General features: G+C 34.6%; 1 protein-coding gene across 2 annotated transcripts in view; it reads right to left on the bottom strand.

Moving 5' to 3' along the window:
• The window catches only part of Eip63E (cyclin dependent kinase Eip63E), a 943,842-nt gene that overhangs the window by 15,446 nt on the left and 907,704 nt on the right, over positions 1-20,692 (bottom strand). For both annotated transcript variants that reach the window (XM_081746810.1, XM_081746811.1), the window contains exons 8-10: positions 20,344-20,558; positions 18,807-18,968; positions 12,281-12,371 (exon numbers count right to left, since the gene is read on the bottom strand). In XM_081746810.1, the coding sequence (XP_081602936.1) occupies positions 12,281-12,371; positions 18,807-18,968; positions 20,344-20,558 (468 nt within the window). The remainder of the gene's footprint in view (positions 1-12,280; positions 12,372-18,806; positions 18,969-20,343; positions 20,559-20,692) is intronic.

Below are 20,692 nucleotides of genomic sequence, written 5' to 3'. Positions count from 1 at the left end.
TTATTCAGAAAACGTGGAACTTTGTAATTCAACATTTATACTTCCGTACACTTTGAATAAAGCTTTACCTGGGAACTTTCTTTTTCTTAGCATGTTATTGTACTCACAAATTCGCCTATTCAGTATGCTATGTCACTGTCACGTACTTATAATTTCAGTGATGGTTTGACCTGTCACCTTATCAGAGCTAACAGAAAGAGTGGGTTAGGAGATTTTATGAGTGACAATAGACAAAGAAGAACCTTATGAACTTACAAGGTATAAGTATGTACGTCACTGTTAGGATTCTGTGTCATTATTAAAGATGACAAGTAACAAACAGATGCAATCTGCTACTTATTAGTATATCTTTTACATACAATAGATAAATAATAAATAAACAATAGTACACAAGAACTAGACTATCAATTATTATTGGAAACGAACAATATACATTTAAGCGCCATAAAAATTTTGATTTTCTCTCAAAAACTACTCATGAGAATTTACCCTCAAACATGTAATTTTGCTTAGCTCGATGTGATCTATTGATTGATATGTGTTTCGTCTTTGAACGATATTAAACCAAAAATTAAAGTTTAAGAGTTAATTTTGGGCTGTATCTAATTATATATTAACGAAAGAGGAAACAACCGATTTTTTTACACACATCAGATCCTCTGTAGATGTGAATTCTAGAACACACAAAGAGTGAAAAAGTGACTGACTGGACCGAGACTCGAACCCGAGACCTCCGGCATTGCGTGCCGATGCACCACGCACCCAGTCCGCTTCAAGGTCGGTGCTCTCCACTCGGACCACGTGGATTGTATCACAGACCACTGCTGTGCTTGGACAATCCTGTGTCCATATACCGAACTCCTTACGACGGTTGTAACCTTATAACCTTTTGGTGGTTGTTAACGCATCAGTCCGGTATGCCGGAGGTCCCAAGTTTGAGTCCCGATCCCGTCAGTCACTTTTTCACTCTTTGTGTGTTATGGAATTCACAGCTACAGAGAATCTTGTGTACGTAAAAAATCAGATGCTTCCTCTTTCATTAATATATGTGAAATTGCAATCGTCATCAGGTGCTCGGTACATGGACACAGGATTATCCAAGGACAGCAGTGGTGTGTGGTACAAGTACAACCCACGTGGTCCGTGTAGAGAGTACAAACATCGAGAATGAGTATTTGTTCTTGGAAACGGACTGCGTGGTAGTTAACGCATAGGTACAGTATGCCGAAGGTCCCGGGTTCGAGTGCCTGTCCAGTCAGTCATTTTTTTTTACTCTTTGTGTGTTATATCTAATTAGCTATAGTGCCATAATCACGTGCTTTAGTATCAGTTTCATGTTAATATATGGCGTGGTTATTAATTATTAGGTCGAAAACTATGTATAACAATTTAATGAGATTATCGATTGGAAATGAAATGAAATGAAATCTTTGAGTTTTACGTCCAACGTTTACGCCGGTTAGGCTAAAGGAGACGGTGATGATGAGGGATGAATGAAAAAATGGTGGAATGAAGAAAGTGGGAGGAAACGGAAGAATCCCGAGAAAACCCACGCACACAGTGTTTGTCCACCACAAAGTTCACTTGGCGGGAGCAGGGTTTGAATCCGGGAACCCAAGCTCCAGAGGTGAACGCTCAACCACTGAGCCACTGCGGCCCCCGGATCCATCGATTGGGATAAGTTTCCTCTTTGACTTTCTTTCTTCGTTATACGCTAATAATATTGTACAACATTTCTTTGCAAATCAGTAAATATACAACACACTGATTTTTAAGCACATAATTGCGAAAAAAAAGTACAATCACAAGGTAAGAATAACTTTTTCTTCTCATTAATTTAACTTTTTTTTTTTTAGCAATTAAAGCTCTCTAATTCAACGTTTCTATTTGACCTCATGAGGGTGAAAGAAGCACGTAACACTGACATAGAATACTTAGTATGTGAGTAACGGCCACAACGCCAGGCAGTAGCTTGGGATGCTATCATTTATACATTATGTTCCTTATAAAAATATAGTCCCTTTAGAAAAATATTAGTTTTGTTATTGGCAACATTTTCAACAACTGTCCAACTGTTTTTCTTCATCCTTCCGCGTAGTATCTGAGTTATTTCTAAATACAAGGTTGCGTTACTTTCTAATTTAATCATCCTTTTCTAACGCTTCTGTAGTGAACACTCCGTATACATATTAACGTGTGTGAAAAGCGAATACGATACGATTTTATTAATTTTGCAACACATTTTCTAAACTAGTGTAAATTATGTATTGAAAAAAACAAAAAAAAACACACACACACACACACATTGTATTGTATTTATTTCTTTTGTATGAACTTACAAGTACGAGGAATGTCCTCAAGTAAGTGTAACATGCGTCATATGTACAAAAAATTTACATGAGTAAAATAAAGTAATATTACCTTGTCATGATATTTACGTACTCCTCAATCGTATAACAAGAATTTTCTAATAGAAATAATTTTAACTTTTGTCTGAACCTTTTCATATTTGCTTCATACTTTATATCAATAGGCAACATGTTGTACAACTTAACACCACCATAACTTACACTTTTTTGATACATTGCTGACCGGTGATTACACAAATGAAAATCATTCTTATTTCGCGTATTATGATTATGTACATCCTTATTTGTTACGAATGCCGATGAGTGTTCTTTCAAATACAAAAAGAGACGATACAAATATAAACTATCCAGAGGTAGTATATTGACCTCCTTAAACAAATGTCTACAAGAAAAATTCGGCTTCTTATCACAAAGTATTCTTATGGCTTTCTTCTGAATTTTGAAAACATTAAATCTCTGACTTGAATTTCCCCAGAACATGATACCATATTGCAAGATAGAGTTAAAACACGAATGGTACAAGGTTTTAGCTAATTTTAAATTTACCTTCTTTCTAATAATCCTTAGTGCATAACATATTCTATTTAATTTATTGATAACTGACTCTATATGAAATTCCCATGTCAGGTTATGATCTATAGTAAGACCTAAAAACGAACAGTGTGTTGTATAGTTAATTTTATTTTGGTTCAGATATAGGCTAGGGTATATTGGTTTACTGCACTTGTTATGAAAATTTATAGCAATGGATTTTTCAACATTAATAAAAAAGATTATTGTTCTTCATCCAAAGAGATACTTCATTTAATGTTTGCCTAGCATTCTGTTCCAATAATTTTTCATTTTTTCCACTCACTAGCAGAGTGGTATCGTCAGCGAAAAGGGTAACATCTGCTGAAGATATGCTTTTCTCAAAATCATTAATATATAAAAGGAAGAGCAATGGCCCTAGAATAGATCCTTGTGGAATTCCGTGTTTTATATATAATTCATCTGATAAATAGCTTTCTACAATGTTATTATTCTTATGCGTTATTTCTACGACCTGCCTACGATTTTTTAAGTATGAACCAAACCAGTCCCTTGCTTTACCACGTATTCCACAGTTCTCCAGTTTGTTCAAAAGTAAACTGTGTTGTACTGTATCGAAAGCTTTAGACAAATCAAGAAAGATTCCTATACAGTTTTCTTTCTTATCTACAATATTTCTTACTTTCTCAATGAAATTAAATATTGCCGTATTTGCAGATCGACCTTTAAGGAAGCCATGTTGTTTTGTTGAGATAACATTTTCTTTCAATAAAAAATTAATTACCCTGTTATACATAATTTTTTCCAAAACTTTTCCAACGACAGGTAAGAGAGATATTGGTCTGTAGTTATTTATGTTTTGCTTTTCACCTTTTTTAAACAAGGGCTTAATTTTCGCAATTTTTAACTTTTCTGGATACTCGCTATTTGTAAGTGATATATTTGCTAAATGACAAAGTGGCTTTGTCACCTGATTGAAACATCTTTTCAATAAATTATCTGAGATTTCATCAATTCCAGCTGTATTTTTGTTTTTGAGAGATTTTATTATATTTGCTATTTCATCTTCTGATACTGGCTGTAGAAAGATTGTTTTTTCACATTTATTTGAACTTTGTTTAAAATTATTTACAGTAACTACTTTGTAGCCATTCTGTTTACATTTATTTACTTTATCATCATCCATAATTTTTGCGACAACATTTATAAAAAAATTATTAAATATTTCTGCTTTTTCCCTTGGGTCTGATACACTGTTCCCTTCATGTATTATTGTATCCACATATGGTGTCTCTTTGTCACCATTTAGTTCTTTATTTATAATGTTCCACATGGTTTTAGTTTTATTCGATGCATAAGCAAGTTTAAGTTGGTAGTAATTCCTTTTAGTCGTTCTAATTAGTTCCTTGTACCTTTTTTTATATTGTTTATAGTAGGACTTCGCACAACCTGTTTTAAAAACCTTACTAAGTTTATGTAAATTTATGTTTGTAGCACTTGCTTTTAGTACTTCAGGAGTAACCCATTGTCCCTTCTTCTGGGATTATAACACGAGTTTCATTTTAGGAAAAGCTATATCAAAATAGTAAGCAAAAATTTTTATGAATTCATTATATATGTCATTTGCGTTGTTTAATGAAAGTACACCTTCCCATGTTTCGTGACTAAGTAAATAATTGAAATAATTGATATTTTGATTACTGAATACCCTTGTAACTTTGAAAGTTCTTACACTATATTTCTTACACTTTTGAGTTACAGAGAAGCGTTTATCACATATTTCAGCAATCTGAGCTTCATGATCAGAAAATCCGGTACTAATCACTTGCGCCCTTGAGCTCAAGTGGTCACAGTTTAGAATAATCTGATCTAGTGCTGATATACTGGTTGGAGTTATCCTAGTAGGTTTATTTATTAAATGTTTTAAATTAAACGTACCCAATAATGTTTTTATCTTTACATCAATATCTTTCAAAAAATCCATATTTAGATCTCCTACTACTACTGGGCTGTATTTAGTACCACTATAATGTGAAAGTATTACTTCTAAGTTACGCACAAAAATTTCAACTTCACTATCCGGTGTCCTATATATACAGATCATTACAATTTTTTTCCACTGGGAGCTCCAAAATACAACATTCAAAATTTTTTCATCGTTTATATGTTTAAACTTAGTGCATTCTTTAAATTTTAAACTATGTTTTACAAAAATGCTTGAACCACTCCTTGTTTTCTTTTCTCGACAGAAACTACTTGCTAGCTTGAAATTTGGTAAATTTATAGTTTCTATATTGTTTTGTGCACACCAATGTTCGGTTATACAAATAATATCTACATCTTTCAGAATTTCCGTCAACAAAATTTCCATAGTTAATTGTTTCCCAATGGAAAACCCTTGTACGTTTTGGTGAAAGATACGTAAGCCTACTCGCTGTGTTAAATTTACCCTTGAACTAAAAAAGAAGTGCCCTCATCCATATTCTTCTTACTTTGAGTTACTTCCCAAGGTATTGGCAACGCTGCTTGAGACCTAGATTTATTACTCATATCACTGTTAATTACATCACAAATTTCATTGCTTAAAAATTCTTTTCCCCTTTTATTTAAGTGCAAACCATGCCTTGTGAACATTTCTCTATCAAATTTACTTACATCTACCATTTTCACATTTCTGAAGTGTTTACACAAAGATTGCAGCTTCATGTTAGTGACCTTAGTAGCTTGATTTACACATGAGTCTTCCATAAGGTCATACCTATTTGGAATATTTACCACCACTACTTTACAGTAATTTAGCTCAGTAAGCTTACCTCTAATTTTCTTAATAACTTCATTTCCTTGGTTACAAGCCACATCATTTGTACCGGTTAACATTACAACATAGTTTTTCTCCTTATTTGCAATTTTAGAGTTAATTCCACTTAATACCTCTGCACTTTTTGCTCCAGGCTTAATGGTTCCTTGTGCCTTTAACTTGTGTTTTAGATTGAGGTTCATTTGCTCAGCTAGACCCCTCCCATTGCTATCCGCATATACAAAAACTTGAGGCTCTGTTCCAGGTTTATTCCTTGCACTTATTTTCTTGTCTACCGCACTGAAGGCCGGATTCACTGTAAGTTTGGCGTTATTCATTGTCCTTTTACTGTTGGTTCCGTTCTGTTTCAAACACTTTGAGTTGTTCATAGTTTCACAGTCAACATTCTGTAGAACACTAAATTTATTTTCACACACTAATGGAAACTCTGGCGTCATTCCTGTATGAAATATAGACCCCCTTTGTCTAGTACTTACTTTTGACCACTCAAACTTCGATGGATTTTTCTTCTCCAGGTTTAGCTCTACTGCTTTAACTCTTTGATGTAAAGTTTCATTTTCTATTTTTAGTAGTTTTAAGTCTTCCTGTAGAACACGTATAATTTCTAGCAAACTATCGGTATCGCAAGTAGAAGTATCAATGTTTACTGGTCCACCATGTTCTGTGCATGTTGGGCAAAACCACTCGAGCTGTTCCTTCATTTTATGATTTCTGTCACCATTATTGATATTTCCACACTTGAAATGGAACCATTTGTCACATGATACACACAAAATGCCATTTTTAACATTTCTCTTACACTTACCGCAGGTTTCATCACACTTTATCTTGTTTTTATCAACAGCTTGAGAATTTACACCACTACTCTTGGACGCCATCTTGGTTCATCTCATTCATTATATATATATTAGTCCATTATCGAAGTTGTTTACTTAATAATAATAATAATAATAATAATATACACATAAAATAGCTCTAAACGATGTGATATACATATTTCTGAATTCACGTTTCTTGTTTCACTTCTTTCCCAAAATCGTACGAATTTACTTTCGGTGGCGAATGACAGGGAGGGTAGTGTCGGTAAAGTGTCTCCGACCCGACTGTTCTGTCCGTAGTGCCATGAAATCGGTGCAGGAAAAGTTTAATAAAAGCATAGAGAAACAGGTAACAAACATTAAAAGATTGCAACTGATAAGTAGAGGAATACAGCTTTACACACAAGTTTTGGTACCAATTTTTCATTAACATCTCAGCTATAGCAAAAGATAAAATACTACCACTAAAATTTATTTACTCTTAATGGTAACAGTAGATAGAATACTGCTTACTAAAAAATTTGCTATTCTCAATAACAATAGATAAAAAATTACTACTACATTTCACTAGCCTCAATGAAAGTATAGATAGAATACTGCTATTGAAATTGGTACCCTCACTGAAAGAAATACATAGGAAAAAAATTAATTAAAATATTTCAGTTTTACCTCCCACTTTATTCCCTGTAGGCTAAAGAAGACGTTGATGGTGAGAGTGAATGAAACAATGGCATGAGGAAAGTGGGTGAAAACGGGAGAACCTCGAGAAAGGTCACGCATACGGTGTTTGTTCACCATAAAACCCATTTGGCGCGAGCTGGGACCGAACCGGGGACTTCACTTACTAGAAGTAATCGTTCAACCACTTAGCCACAGCGGCCCCCAACAACAGATAGAAAACTGTACTGAAATTGGCTACTCTCAATGGTAGCAATAGATAGAATACTGCAACGTTGAATGATAGCAATAGACAGAATGCTGCTATTGAAATTGGATCTAGCCTCCATTTGCAGCAAGATTTTTTAATTTTCTACATTTTTAATGGAAATATAGAGATGTATACAAAATGAAACTGGGAAAAACGGTGGAATGAAACTTCCTATAAGGAAATTAATGACTTAAGAACATAATAATTTGTAAATTTACTGATTTATTTGCTTTATCTAGAGCCTTTCTATTTCAAGTGTGCCCTCGGAAAATATATGAAACATACTTTGGCTCCACCCCCACCACCCTCTTCTGCAGGAAACACTTTCTTTGCTTAGGGAAAAGAAGTGAACGATCTCGGCTGTGCTGACAATTTATCATTCAGTCATTTGATCTCGACGAGTGAAAGTCGTAGGCTACTTAGAATGACTACCAAGAGAGTGCATAGCAAAGTCCGTGATACAAATCTTTGTGGTAACGCTTCCGCATCCAGCAATTGAAAGATCTCGGCCACAGCAACCTATTCCTCCTTTTTCGAGGGAAGTGCGGGAAAACACACATCGACAGCAGCGCCAGTAGGGGCATACTTGAAATAGAAGGGCTCTAGTCTAATATTTAATGTACTATTAACTATACTGTTTCAGTGTTCACTGATACCTTCATCAGCCGGTCTGGGTAACTCACATGCAACTCATCTCATTTCTTAGAAATTCATCTTTCTATTCCGGCCGAACGGTAAAAAATGAAGTCAAAAACTCCCTTGCAAACCAATTCTCTTTTTTCGTTCGTCTTTTTACTGTGATGAACTTGTGCAAATTATTTTTTCTTCTTTTAAAGGAAAGTTAATGCAATTTTTAGCGAGCTTAAAGTAATTGTGCTTACTTCTAACAGACGCTTTTTGAAGACGCTGTTATAAACAGAATCTACGTTAAACTTAGAGGATTAAACGCTTCTTTAACATACAGTGGAATTCCTACAGGGCATAAATACCAACTTACTATGAAGAATTATTGAGCCTCTAATGACAAATTAATTTGCATGCTTGTTCTTATGCGTTAAGTAGATAAATGTAAATAATACAAAATAATATAATCTTTTTGGGTTTATTTCTGCGGTATCAAGTCACAGGTTTGACACCACTTGCTATCATAGTGCTACACTAGGAACAGTAACGTTCGGTGCCAATGTCAGCAGCTTGATGTTAGGCAGGAATAAAAAAGGGATTTGTAATCTATTTTACATGTAAGAAACATATTCATACATATTCTCACTGATACATATTCTTCTCCATGTGCTCACTGACACTCTCAGTGAGCCCTCTGACACTAAATGGAAACAGTGTGGTTTAAAAAAAAAAGCATTGATTCCGCACGACATCCACGTGCACCATTCGCTACAGTACACATTTTAAGAATACTATTATTGTTCTTATTACTATTAATTGACTATATGCTAATTACATCAAAATGCAATTTAGAGTTTTAACTGCAATGCTTTGAATGTACTTTTTTCGGTTTGCTGGACTGAAGCAAATCTTTCTATAATTATTTGTGTTGCCGGGTCTCCTCGCGGTTTGCCGAAATTTTCGGTAGTAACTAAATTTTGATAATTTTTGTTCCTAAACCTCTGTTGATTCCGGAGAGCGTGTTTGGCTTATACAATTACTAACAGAAATAATCTTTACTTCTATTTCAACCTATGTCATTTTTACGTAGCATATTGAGTTGCTAAAGATCCTTATGGAATACTGCCAGATGAAATTCTAAGAAGTCGGATGAGTTGCATGTGAGTTTTCCGCATCTACTGACGAAGGTTGCAAGGAACATCAAAAATAATAATTACCTCAACGAAGCATTAATCAATTCGTATTATAAAGGAATATGTATCGATTTTGTATTTCTCTTTCTATTCTTTTATTAGGGAAAATAAAAAAGCAGAACAACTTCAGTTATAGTTTTTCATAATTCAGTTCGATATGTATTTTTTCCTGCCTCTTGGAAACTAGTATCCATTTTACTTGATATAACTTGTCAGCGAGATATAATACAGATTCAAAGTTAAGTAACTCCTTAATTGAAGATGTAAGAATGTTTGTTTTCAGTCTTTCCTATGAAGATGAAGGACTAAAAATGATGGTAAAACGTCACTGGCCAACGTGTCTAAGTCTGAACAAAACTGTTTGACTCCGTGATGGAGAGATAATTCAACTCTACCGATCATTGAAGAACTATCAGTGATGATACTTTCTTATACCGCCAAATAGCTTTTACTCATTCATTTTCTCTAAGTGGAATCGCGTATTTTAGTGCGGTTCTGTGTTCAAACTCAAAGCCGGACATAATGGACTATCTTCTTTTCCATCCTTAAAAGGTTATCAGAATTTCATTTCCAAGATTGTCTATTACCAAGGTGACTGACGAGGAAGAATCCGAACTTCTGAAAGAAGATAGACAACATAGCAACCCTCAAACATCAAGTTAGGGACGCCTACCAGTGAACCAGACTTCAATGGATAATTTAATTCTGATCGTGTCCGAACTCTTGTAGCAGGGTCAATTTGTGTTCGTGAACTGAAGAAGGGTGGCAATAGTTACGTATGGACAGGATTTTTCATTGTCTACAAAGACAATGTTCGTTAGTAATCTGGACTCCATTAGCCAGGAAATACTACTGTGTTTTTTGTTTGTCTAATTTTGAATGTCTGTGTACATATATACAGGGTGCAAAAAAAGTCGTGGAATGGTTTAATATCTCTCGAAATATACAGATTAGCAAAAAATAACACGTGTTAAATAGTTTTGAAAAGGCTACCCAATGATACCAAATGCAATCCTCTATTCCAATCCCTTCGGGGGTACGAGTGGTAAATTTAAAATTTTAAATGGGAACACCCATTTCTTATTATGAATTTGTATTCTCCAGAAAAAAGTGATAGTGATTTGACCCAACATTGAAAACGGTGGCTTCACGGATGGCGCTTACATCGATACACAAAAAAGTGGGGTACCAAAACGTAATGAAAATGCGAACTGTCAGTCACGTACTCTGTGGCCATACGGTTAGCGTACTGGGGTGCGGAATCAGAGGTCGTGAGTTCTATTCCTGTATAGAGTAACATTTTTATGTGAATTTTTTGTACCCAAATAATGAATTCATACATTTTAACTTCGATAAAAATAATGTACTTGTCCATATTTACTAATTTGCAGGAATATACAAATGGCGACAAAAATAGTTAATTTTTGTTGTAAATAGCCCTATGAATTCTAACCCTAATATCCCTATTACTAAGAACGAAGTTAAAACGTATGGAATTTATTTGGGGAAATAACAAAAGAAAAATGCTTTGAGCAAGGATTGAACTCGTGTCTTCATTTTCGTAACGTGCACCACCTTTATTCGTGTGTCGATTCAAGCGCCATCAATGAAGACACCGTTTTCAATTTTGGGTCAAATCACTGTCACTTATTCTGGACTATCTAAATATGCAATAAGAAATGGGGGTTCCCATTTAAAAGTTAACCCTGCATCCCCGAAGGGAGTGGGGATAGGGGGTTGCGTTTGGTACCATTGGATAGCTTTTTCAAAACTATTTAATACGAGCCATTTTTGTTTTGCTGATCTGTATATTTCGCAAGCTATTGGACCGTTTCGGGACTTTTTCCGCACCCTGTATGTATATAAAATTAGGAAAGCATTTCATGATTGCCACATTGTTCTATTGTTATTTCGTAAAAGACTAACTTGGAAGGTATCCCATCGCGCATCCTTAGGATATTAACTGGGAAATGCTATGCTTATTAAAATTGCTATTTGTACTCCTATGTATTTCTACTTATGCCCTACTTAGTTTTATGTACTAAGCCCTATCAAGCTATTTGTCTTCCTGCTCATCTCGTTCCTGAAGGCAAGACAGAGACAGTAGGTCTCTACAAATTCGAACTCAGAGAGTCCGACTACTATGTAGTTAATAATACATTAAATATCAGACGAAGTAAAAAAGTTAGTTTAAATATTAATTTAAGCGTGTGTCAATTCATATCCTTCAATAAGAATTACACGCATACTAGAAGATTCAAGGTCAACACGACCATAGAATTTCTTTCAGGACGAAAGATGAAATACTGGGATGTTTAGTAATCTTAAAAGTAACAGGAAAACTTAAAACGACATGTTTCAGAGACGAAGTTTATGAACATACTGCAATACCAAACTACCGCAGCGATATATATCGAAAGGCAAATTGATTCGCGCTTAATTAAAAATATTGAATCGCTATAAAGAAAAGTTTACCATAATTATGTGCATATAATAAGCATACCTCATCGTACTTATAATAGAACTCCTTTAAGATGAGCCGCGGTGGCTCAGTGGTAGAGCGTTCACCTCTGGTGCTAGGGGTCTCGGGTTCAAACCCTGCTCCCGCCAAGTGAACTTTGTGGTGGACAAACACCGTGTGCGTGGGTTTTCTCGGGGTTCTCCCGTTTCCTCCCACTTTCTTCATTCCACCATTTCATTCATTACTCATTATCACCGTCTCCTTTAGCCTAACCGGCATAACCGTGGGACGTAAAACTCAAAATTGTATTTCATTTTTTTTTCCCTTTAAGATGAACACTAACAGTTCCTTTGATCATTACTTAATTTACAAAGTGTTCGAGATAGAAGGTTTGGACTTAATGTATACGCATAGGTGTAGAAATGCACGGGAAAGAAGGAAGAAGGTATCTGACACAACTTCAGAAGAGGATAAAGTAATGGACATTACTATAATAATAATACTTATTACTATATTTTAAAACAGTGATTATATTTACCGTTTTCCAGTTCAAGAAGTTTCGGAGGTAGGTCTGAAAAGTACTTATGCCTAAGAGCCTGCTCTGCCCCTATTCTATTGTCTGGATTAAGCTGAAAAAGCACACAAAATAAGTACATATATTTATTCCCACTTCATTCATAAACTACAGAACAGTAATAATATTGAAAAAAATAATATAATGAGCAATTTGCTTGTTGCTTGGTAACTCTTACGTACTATGAAGTCCTAGAAAGCATTCTATTTAGGACAAACAGTAATATGCATTACATTAATTACAGTAATATGCATCCCAGGGCACCGTCAGACTATCATTTGTTTCGGCCTCTGAAGAACTTCCTGAATAGTATTGAGTCAGTTTCAAGAGAGGCCTGTGAAAATCACGTATCACAATTTTTAGACCAGAAACCACAAAAATTCTATTGCGACGGGATCATGGTGTTGCTGGAAAAATTACAGATAATCGAACAAAAGGATGAATATGTGGTTTCATAATACTATTTTCAAATCAGAATACGTATATTTATATTCAAAGTCTCTTCAACAAATTGATTCCACATTTAGGAAAGTAATAATATAAATAACTGAGATAAGGTATTTCACTGGTGGCTCCACTAGAGGGGCTGCAGCCCTCTGTTGAATCAGGGGCGAGTTTTCAAAAATCTTCAACTTAGTTGTTTGGACTAATGTTTTGCGTTAAGTATACACCCTATTCCCAATAATTCCTTCATAATATTATCAACGTCCATTTCTACTTCAGTGATATATAACTAACCGACCATTTTTCTGGTCATGCCTATCCATCGAGAAATCTTTCTACTCTAATGGTGCCTTTTCATACTGAAACACACACAGCTTCACCTACATGGGGAGGCTTTCTGTCACATATTGCTCAAGGTCCTCACTTTTCTTGGAAAGAAATTAGAAATTGGCCTGGCTCCAACCATACGCTACACAAGCAGCCTCATAGAGCGCCGAAATTTTTGGTGGGTGCCACAAAAGTGCAGAACTTCACAAGCAGCAATGTTCCACCCACAGGGCGCCACGAAAGTTCAGGACTTCACGGGCGGGAATATCCCACCCAGAGGGCGCCAAATGTATTGATCACTTAAAGAGTTGGAACTGGTCTATGTACAGAATAAGATTTCTGACTATACTATATCTAGATTTTGGTTCTACGTATGCGTGCAAATTCTGTAGTGATCTCCCAGGTTCGAAGCAATATAATTAACCCATTAGTGCATGAAGTTTCGTAGAGGTAATATTTGCGTACAATTTGTTATTTTGGGGTATGTTTAGAGCACTTTACACGACTGTAGCGGATTCTACCTGAAATTTTCGATTGCAGTGGGCGGAAAGCGCCATAAAAAATATCACATGCACGGGAAATACTTGATTAAGAGGCTATATTTCACCAATGTTTTTATAATAAATAATATTTTATTCTTCATACAACATTAACAATTAACACTTGGTTACTTTGGTTAACGGTTTTAGTTATTGACAACGAATTCACATTTCTTTAACAGTCATGTACTTGAAACATTATTCATATTTCTATAACAATGGTCGCCTTTGAAGATTTGCACTGTAAAACCAAAGTGCAAGTTTTTCGAGAACAATAATACCCTCTCACGACTGTTAAAGGATTGGGCAACAATGGTTTGTTCGCAAAAGTTCTGGATGTGAGGTTATGATGACTTAAAATGTAATTAACACAACATCCGATTTTTCGGATCATATGCACTAATGGGTTAAGGGCAGCTTGTTAAGAAATAGTAACAAAAATTAGCTTTTTAAGCAGTAATTTTCATATAGAGTATCAGTTCTGAAAGTTACTTTATTTCTGTTTTAAAATAAAATCCTGCAGTCAGAAATAAGACTTAGGATGGACCTTCAAATATTGATGGAGTGAAATAAAAGTTACTATTACAGTTACAGGTAACAACTATATCATTTTCTATACAGAAGCTATTATTGTAAGAATAAGTTTTAAGGGCGCCGAACCCCCCTAGCTATGGGCCTGTTCCGCTTGTACCGTGTCTTATGACGATTCTTATTTTGGTAGCACTCTAAGTTCAAGGGGCTAATCTTGCGCTCATTTACCAGTATGTAAAAATATATACCTTTCGGCAATCAATACCGAAGATTGGCGCTCCAATATGAGAGGGAAGAACTATATCGTTTAATTTCATGTGTTAATTTTGTGTTTGTGTCTTATTGTTTGCTGTTAATTTGTTGTGCATAATATACATGCATATTATGGCCTTTGTGGCGTACTACCAAAATCTCAGAGTCGTAGGAGTTGGTATGATGACATGCTTCAAATTCATGAAACAAAATCCATACACCTCGCTGATATTGTGAAGAAAGATCTGAAACTGATCGGTCTTCCGTCTTAAAAAAAGCTAAGATAGAGCAAGCCATATACAAGGAGAACACACAAATTAATAAAAGAGAATAAGTGATATGTGTGGTAAAGAAGTTATCATTATGCATTGTTACGTCCACTGCTTAAATTTAGTATTCGTGAATAGCATGAAGACATACAGACAAGCAGTTTCATTCTTCGGGACACGCGAAGCACTGCATGCATACACAGACAGAAGTATATCGTGCCATGTCGTTTTTGAGAGGATTTCAAATGCTGTTAATTCAAAGATACTAAAATTAAAGATTTCAGAAATAAAATGAGCTTGTAGAGGCAAACATGTAAACACAGTAGCAGACAGTGTCCGCGTTATTAACTGATTGATTAAAAGAGCTGTAAAATTCGACACTGGACTCGTTTCATGTGAGTCAAGCCAGGAGTCTATTACATTTCTGTAAAGTGTTCTGAGTTCATCCTATGGATAACTTTGCTGAGTCCTGCCTTTGACCTTCATCAACAGAGTCAACAAACAACTTCAGCGAGCCGATATTAAGAGTACTATGCGTGCTACTTAAACTCAATACGACAAATGACTTAAGATCTGATACAAATTTCAACACCAGATATGAAGCTGCAGAAGTTGAGCTCCAAGATTTTGATATCCTAATTTCCCTGAATTCTGGTAAGAGAATACGTCGCATGGATGATCATCCTGAGACAGAATATGTGAACTCAGTGAAGGAGAAGAAACGTAGATCGTTTCACGTAGTACTTGATAAGGCTTTGACTCAGGAATAGATTTTCCCAAAGGTTATAACGACCACTAAATGTGTATTACTATGAAAATCACCAGTTTGTAATTAGCTTAATCTTGTTATGTATATTTTGTATGTCGTTATAGCCCTCAGTCCGTATATTTACATAATCTAGGTTACTGTTTTATCAAAATCCATCTAAACACTTCATTTAGGTATTACCTTTGTTTATTGTAGTACGTAATATATTAAACATTGACACACTTTTAAATATTGTTTTCTTAAATAAGAAAGGATCAAATATATTATATATTCAAAGAAAATGCAATTTATAAATGAAATATCGACAATATCTAGAACAAAACATGATAATCAACATCATAACATAAACTACCATAAATAAAGAAATTATCATATTAAGAATTAGTTCAAGGATTAAGTGTCATTCATGTAAAATAAACAAAAATCAATTGATTATAGTTTTCTCGGACGCCGTAACCTTAGCTTAAGTTACATGACCAACGAATTCGTTTAGGTTGCATTGAAAATCATAAATCGGAATACAATCTTGCGCGTTATTTACATCTACAGTTCTTTGTTTCCTATTTCGAGAATTTTTGCCATCTAGGAAATTCCTACGAAATCCAATTCAAGGGAAATTAGATCTAATGATTACATGCTTCCTATGTGTAGTACGATTACTATTACTGTTGTTACTAAGATTAGATTCGATTACATTACCGGTACACGTGAATTTAACATTACTTACAATACATTTTACATTGGAATCACACTTTAATTCCACATGGATATTTCGAACTTGGTTTCGATTAAGGTTAGTTTGGTTCAGGTTAGTATTGTATTGCACCACTGATGAATTTTCAAAATTTTGCAATGTCATACCTAGATGATTGAAGTCAACGCATTGCATCACGTTCTGTAAAAGCACTATCGGATTGTTCACTATTATAATTTTGTTTTTTTCGTTGAGTGAACATTTCCACAGCCCCAACTCCATCAACCAATCACTACAAGCATTGGTGGGACCACACGTTCGCTTTCTGAATTTCACGAATACGGGAATCAATTTTCTTCCTGCTACATGAACCAATGTCGTGTACATATCATTAAACGATTCTATTACAATTACTTCATCTCCAGAATTAATATCATGTTGAGTATACTGTGAATACAAGCAACCAATAGCATTCACTAGACCAAGATGACCATAACTTTTCGCATATTGATGCATACTGAAATCTTCGTTACACGTAGTATCAGTAAGACCATCAAAAATATTCGAATAAAGAGAGAAGCCGGGGTAATCTAATTCAACCAATACCGCAGTATGTTTTTGCGAACACACAACAAATTTCATCCACACATTTAAATCAATGACGTCATATTCTTTCGTCGATGCACATTTAGGATCTACATTCTCTATAGCTTCCATGAAAGATTCAGGTTCACTTATTTGGTTACTGTGTTCATTAATTATAGTTTCTACAACTTCAACTGAATTTTGCACTTCGGTGAACCTACGTAGTATTTGTTCCATTTTGTGATCGCTCTGTTCAATTCGCTGATTTGTATTCTCAATTTGTTGTGATAGATGTTGACTATTACTGTCGAGTTGTTGCTTCAATTGTACAATTTGCTGATTCATTTGCTTACCAAAATCTTGCTTCAATTCTTGCTTTAATTGTCCTATCTGCTGATTCATTTGTTCACCAAAATCTTGCTTCAATTGTCCTATCTGCTGTTTAATAAGGTCAGCTAGGTCAGAGGGCCACTAAACCACTAATTTATAACGACCACTAAATGTGTATTGCTATGAAAATCACCAGTTTGTAATTAGCTTAATGCTTGTTACGCATATTTTATATGTCGTTATAGCCCTCGGTCCGTATATTTACATAATCTAGGTTACTGTTTTATCAAAATCCATCTAAACACTTCATTTAGGTATTACCTTTTTTATTGTAGTACGTAATAAATTAAACATTGACACACTTTTAAATATTATGCATGTATATATCACAAGATGGATTCTCTATATATTACGTTTTTCGTTGCTATGACGACTTACAAAACACGTCATATCACCATCACAACAGAACACCAATCATAATAACAGAAAAGAAATTACATCTATTTCTCTTTATATTTTTTTCTTCTTCCTTTTTGAACAGCTTGTGCATATTTTAAAAGCACATTTTGCCCGTAAATACAAGTTATTATATAAAAATTACACACGAGCATTCTAAGCGGTGTTGATACATCTGACACCCTCGACAAACAATACGAATGAAGACTGTGTATGGTATCGTACTTGATGATATTGTAGAAGAATCTTCCCAAATATGGAAGTATTTACTTTTCAAGGAGATTTCAAGTGTGCGTCAACTAGTGTCATGCCTTAATGACGCTTCAACAGCCACTTTCTATCCAGCATTAAAGGAAGTTTTCAAGCCTTTTCTGACCATTCTGTGACAAGTGTGAGTACCGAGAGAACATTTTGCAAGTCTTCCCTTGTTAAAACACGGGAAGATTCGGAGCACGATGTCACATGACCGTTTGGAGATCCTTCTAATGATGTTTGTAAAAAGAAACCGATGCAGAAATGTGCTAGCAGAAACATGTATAGAAAGATTTAACAGCTATGGGCCTCAAAAATTGATACTCTAAATCTTTAATAGTATCCGATGTTCGTACATTGCTTAGTTAATGAAGTACTGTAAGTTAGTGAAATTAATATGGCTGTCCTTATGCTTCATGACTAGAAAATTGATATTTCTATTGCTAGCTTAGTTTTGATGATTTTTAATAATACTCAAATAGCAATATCTTAAGCCTTTTTAGCTATTGAGTTCATGCTTTCAATGTCGGATTTCTGTGAGTGAAAAGACCAAACTTAATGATATAAATTGTATAACGACCTAGTTGCAAGTACAATTTGAATTTATAAGTTATTCACCCAATGTACTGTGGTTTTAACTGTTGGCCTATGAAGAATACAAACAAGAATCTTGATGAGTTTTATTTTTAAAAGAATTGTTCTCTCTCTTCACCTTCACAAAATATATATATATATTTTATACACAATTCTAGTGATTTGCATAAATAAGGGGCTGTAACACATCGACGAAAGAAACTATGCAGAGATAGGGATGAGGAAAGCGCGCAAGTTGACTCAGAAACGTTGCATGAAGAGTGCTCCCCCTCCCCCCTGTTCGAAAATCTTGGAGCCGCCAGTGATGTATTTTCAACCACAAAATTGAAACCCTGAAAATAAATTATACATATCAGAAGAATCGAATACAAAAATTATTTCGATAATAAAAGGAATCTGATCTTGAAACAACTTTACACAAAAACATAATATAATGAATTTTTGTTACCTGCAACAACACAGAAGCAATACTTTCGGCTAAAGGAATGTCATATAGTCTTGGGAATGCTAATCCAAGCTTTTGGCTTTTGTAGAAACACAGCTTATGGGGTTTGTAGCCTGGTAAACGACTTACTCCTGGCCACACATCTTCAGTCGGTGTACCAAGAATCTGTCAGGAGACATAAAAACATTTTAATTTTAGAACTAGAATATAGTAATACTTAATGTTTAAAAAATACTTTTCCATGTAATGTGATTAGTGCGCAGAAAAGAAAATCTAAGATTTATTTTACTTCTCTGCTGTTTGTTTCAATTTTTCAAAAACCTCCAACACACGAGTGTTTTCTTCAGTCAGGTCTCACGTATGACAGTAAGGAAGAACGGCTACTTCTTGAGAGAACTTTCTAGTATAGATAAACGAACACACCTAAATAATCTCAACAGATAATTTGTGTAGAAAAAGGACTACTTCTTACATCTTCTACTTTTATTCTTCCCGTCAAGTAAGCTGGTGTTGCCAGTACAAGGATTTTATTCTATAATCAATGTCACCCTTAATTTTGTACGTACTTGATTATTAGTTTTTTAGCTCTTACTCCAACTTCACACCAAAAATAAGGAACACACGAGATTGTTGAACGGTTTCTTCGAGTTGAAACTATCAGCTGAGACATAAACAAGAACACTTGGAACATTTCTTTTTTCTTTCTTTCTTTCTTTTCTTTTAGCAAATAAGAACACAATGTGTAATGATTATGTTACTCGCGAAAACAATGTCTGAATATCTACTTTAAATTGTATAATGTAAATCTAAAATGTATGTTTGTAACGTGAATCAACATTATATCTTTATTACTTCGATTTTTCTCAATATAATATACAATGATTGCCAGACGACCACTTTTCGCCGCTTCTACTTTTCTCTATGTATGTTTTTTCTTATCTTCGGTTCTGAAATGCCCACCTACTGCATTCTATGCTAGGTTAAGAAGTAATTCTCCGTTTTATATTGTTTTATTTTTATTTTAATTAATTAATTTATTTCTTAGCATGCATATAGTATTTCTGAAGAATTGTATGCCAGCTGACATGATGAAGTGGTCCAACGCATTGGGCAAACCATCCTGAAACCTACCTCGTATACGTCGCGGGTCAAATCCTGCTCACGGAATGAATGCTATTTATTGTCTGTTCATCAATTTCCTTATTGTCAATCGTCTCTAATCGTCTCCCTTGACATAAAGAGCATAACCATAGGATGTAAAACTCAAAAATAAATGAAGGAATTATATTCTATGCAAAGAAAATGTATAACACTAACTAGAAAAATCAATTGAATTTTTTTTTTTTTTTTTAATGAATTAATCCTCCATATACAGAAAGTATGATTAGAATTTCTTACTTTATTAGAAACTAAAAATAAGGGCACGAAGTCACGTAAAACCTGTTGAAACTAAGTTCGAATACTGAATAAAAACATCTTACCTATCTCTACAGTGGATGTCTTAGTTATTAAAAAGAAGTACAATTAAGGAAAAACTTACCTTAAATATTTTATCTAATTGGCTATACGTGTCCCGAACACCCGGAAATGTTGGAACGCCCGTGATCATTTCTACAAATATGCATCCTACACCCCACATATCCAGAGAGGTTGAATATTCGGTGCTTCCAAGAAGTACATCTGGAGGCCGGTACCACAAAGTCACTACTTCGTGAGAATATGTGTGACTAGGCACTGACTTTGCTCTTGCAAGACCTAAAAATAAGCAGATATGTAATTAATGTTAGAAATAACATTACAGAAATAACTGATCCAACAAATTTAATGTGTGTGAGAAAACAAGAGACTTTCATGGTAATTTTCAGGAACTTAGATTGTAGTCAATATTT

The sequence above is a fragment of the Thermobia domestica genome, chromosome 18 (genome assembly GCF_964235325.1).
Source record: "Thermobia domestica chromosome 18, izTheDome1.hap1.1, whole genome shotgun sequence".
Classification (NCBI taxonomy): Eukaryota; Metazoa; Arthropoda; class Insecta; order Zygentoma; family Lepismatidae; genus Thermobia; species Thermobia domestica.
Note: the sequence above shows the minus strand (reverse complement) of the source record. Positions and strands in the feature narration are given on the sequence as shown.